Raw genomic sequence first — 2,084 nt, 5'->3', positions numbered from 1 at the left:
ATTGCAGGGGGGTTGGACCAGAAGACTTTTAAACGTCCCTTCCAGCCCAAACCATTCTATGATAAATATGTCATTTTATACTGTATTGAAGTTACTAAAATACACTAAAAAAAGCTCAAGTCAAATCCAGTTGTTTACAAGTTATTAGGCAGCAGTATCTTTTCTAGCACCTTGCCAAGATGCTGTAAGCCTACAGTTGGATAATGCTAAGGAAGAAACTGTTACATTGCCTTAAAGATATTTATCAGCACTTACCCTGTACAACCCATGATTTCCGGTCCATCAAAAGAGAAGGGATCAGAATCATCTGGCTCTGACCTCATTCTATATGTCTTTGTCAACACTTCATTTGTGAAGTAGTCATTTGGTTCAAAATGAAATTCTAAAGTGAAACTCTTAAAAAGAATTGCAGAGTGACAGTTCAGCAACACATACCTTTAACTTTTAAGTACCCAAAATCCAAACCCAAAAATACACATACAACAGAACATATCCATATCTACCAATATTGAAATGGTGCACCTATGTAACTTATTCTGAAATTTGCTGCTCACATTCTACAATAAATCTTTAAATATTTTCATTTACCATGTTCTTCTGCTTATTACTTATCATACTGCTTGCAGTAATGACAAGATCCTGGTCCTAACATACAGAGATATTAAAATTCAAAATATTAAAACTTGCAAGCTCTCTGGTTCCTAACAAGGAAATTATATCCAATTGTAACAGTTAAACAAAAATTACCCAGAGGTATCAAAATTCAAAGGTAAAATCATATATTAAGGCCACATTATTAACTCATCAGAATTTGAAGGTTAACTTAAGTATAAATTAATTCATATGATACTGCTAAACCAGTACTGGTCCCTCTACTGTTTTTCAGAAGACAAGAAGCAGCTGCCTATTTCTCAAGATTCCTGTAAGACAATTGGCTATCACAGAACATGCTACTAATATACAAATAAAAGCCTTAAGATAACACAAAAGTAAACTTGTTTAACAGGTTAAACTAACCATAGGCTGTCCAACTTCTGAAAATTTCACTTTTATATCTTTTAAGTGTTTCAGGATAGGTTCATCATGTTCCTGTAAAGAAAATAGTTTATTCAGTGTTCATAACATTAAATTGTTCACAGATGTAAGACACTGCAGAGATAAAAAGCAGTATTTATGAGTTTTACATAGGACAAGAGCCTTGTTTACAGCACTGAAACATTTTTATGAACATGACCAGCAGATGGCAACAATGGCTGCAGTTTCCACAGCAGAACACAACCTAAACCCCTGCAAACAGCAAGTACAGTTTCTAATAATATCTAATACACATCTCACACACTCCTATAAGCACAGAAAGTGTTAGTAAGGTAAAATAAAAATAAGTCAACAAATAAAACAGTAAGAAGGTATTTCAGAGTGCTCTGTGGTCTCTGTTGAATAAAGTACCAGAGATGACATTCAAGTACTTGTTCCATTTTTGCTTTCCAACAAGCATATCAAGTAATGTGCTGTTTTCTACTCCTTTTTTAAAAGGCTCCTGGATTAACTGCTAACACTACTTAAAGCAAGCCTGGACTACCACCTACCTGAACCATATCGCTAAGCAAATCCACATTCTTGAATACTGTCAGCCAAAACTCAGGAATTCCTTTAGGGTCTTCTTTTTCTTCATCTTTTTTTTCCTCCTCAAGTTTGGCTTTCTCTTTCATTTCCTCCTTGATAGAATAAAAATATTAGTTTTTCTTAATTTTAAAAGACTGCCCACAAGGTTCATTAACAGTTCTATGTTGATACCAGTACAGATTAAATTTCACGTGTATGCTTTAAACAATCATTTATAGTTATAAGCAAGTAATCATTATGGACCCAACTTTTTTTTAAACTTCAGTTGCTTTATTAAATCTTGTTCCATACTAAAACTTGAGATATTGATAAGAACCAACTAAGATACTCACTGAAATTTCTTCTTCAACATCTGCTTTCCATTCACATTCTTCCTCTGTAGGTTCATAAACTGCATTGATGATTTCACTTCGCTGGAAGATTAAACCAATAATATTTTCACATTCCCTAGTCATTACAAC

At 33.6% G+C, this 2,084-nt stretch overlaps 1 protein-coding gene across 3 annotated transcripts in view; it reads right to left on the bottom strand.

The window, feature by feature from the left end:
- NAP1L1 (nucleosome assembly protein 1-like 1) overlaps positions 1 to 2,084 on the bottom strand; it is an 18,312-nt gene that overhangs the window by 8,402 nt on the left and 7,826 nt on the right. For all 3 annotated transcript variants that reach the window (XM_010186774.1, XM_010186776.1, XM_010186775.1), the window contains exons 5-8: positions 1,956 to 2,036; positions 1,587 to 1,715; positions 1,018 to 1,089; positions 256 to 395 (exon numbers count right to left, since the gene is read on the bottom strand). In XM_010186774.1, the coding sequence (XP_010185076.1) occupies positions 256 to 395; positions 1,018 to 1,089; positions 1,587 to 1,715; positions 1,956 to 2,036 (422 nt within the window). The remainder of the gene's footprint in view (positions 1 to 255; positions 396 to 1,017; positions 1,090 to 1,586; positions 1,716 to 1,955; positions 2,037 to 2,084) is intronic.

Source organism: Mesitornis unicolor, unplaced genomic scaffold, assembly GCF_000695765.1.
Source record: "Mesitornis unicolor isolate BGI_N332 unplaced genomic scaffold, ASM69576v1 scaffold6116, whole genome shotgun sequence".
Lineage (NCBI taxonomy): Eukaryota > Metazoa > Chordata > Aves > Mesitornithiformes > Mesitornithidae > Mesitornis > Mesitornis unicolor.
The sequence above is the reverse complement of the archived record's forward strand: the minus strand, read 5'-3'. Positions and strand labels throughout refer to the sequence as shown.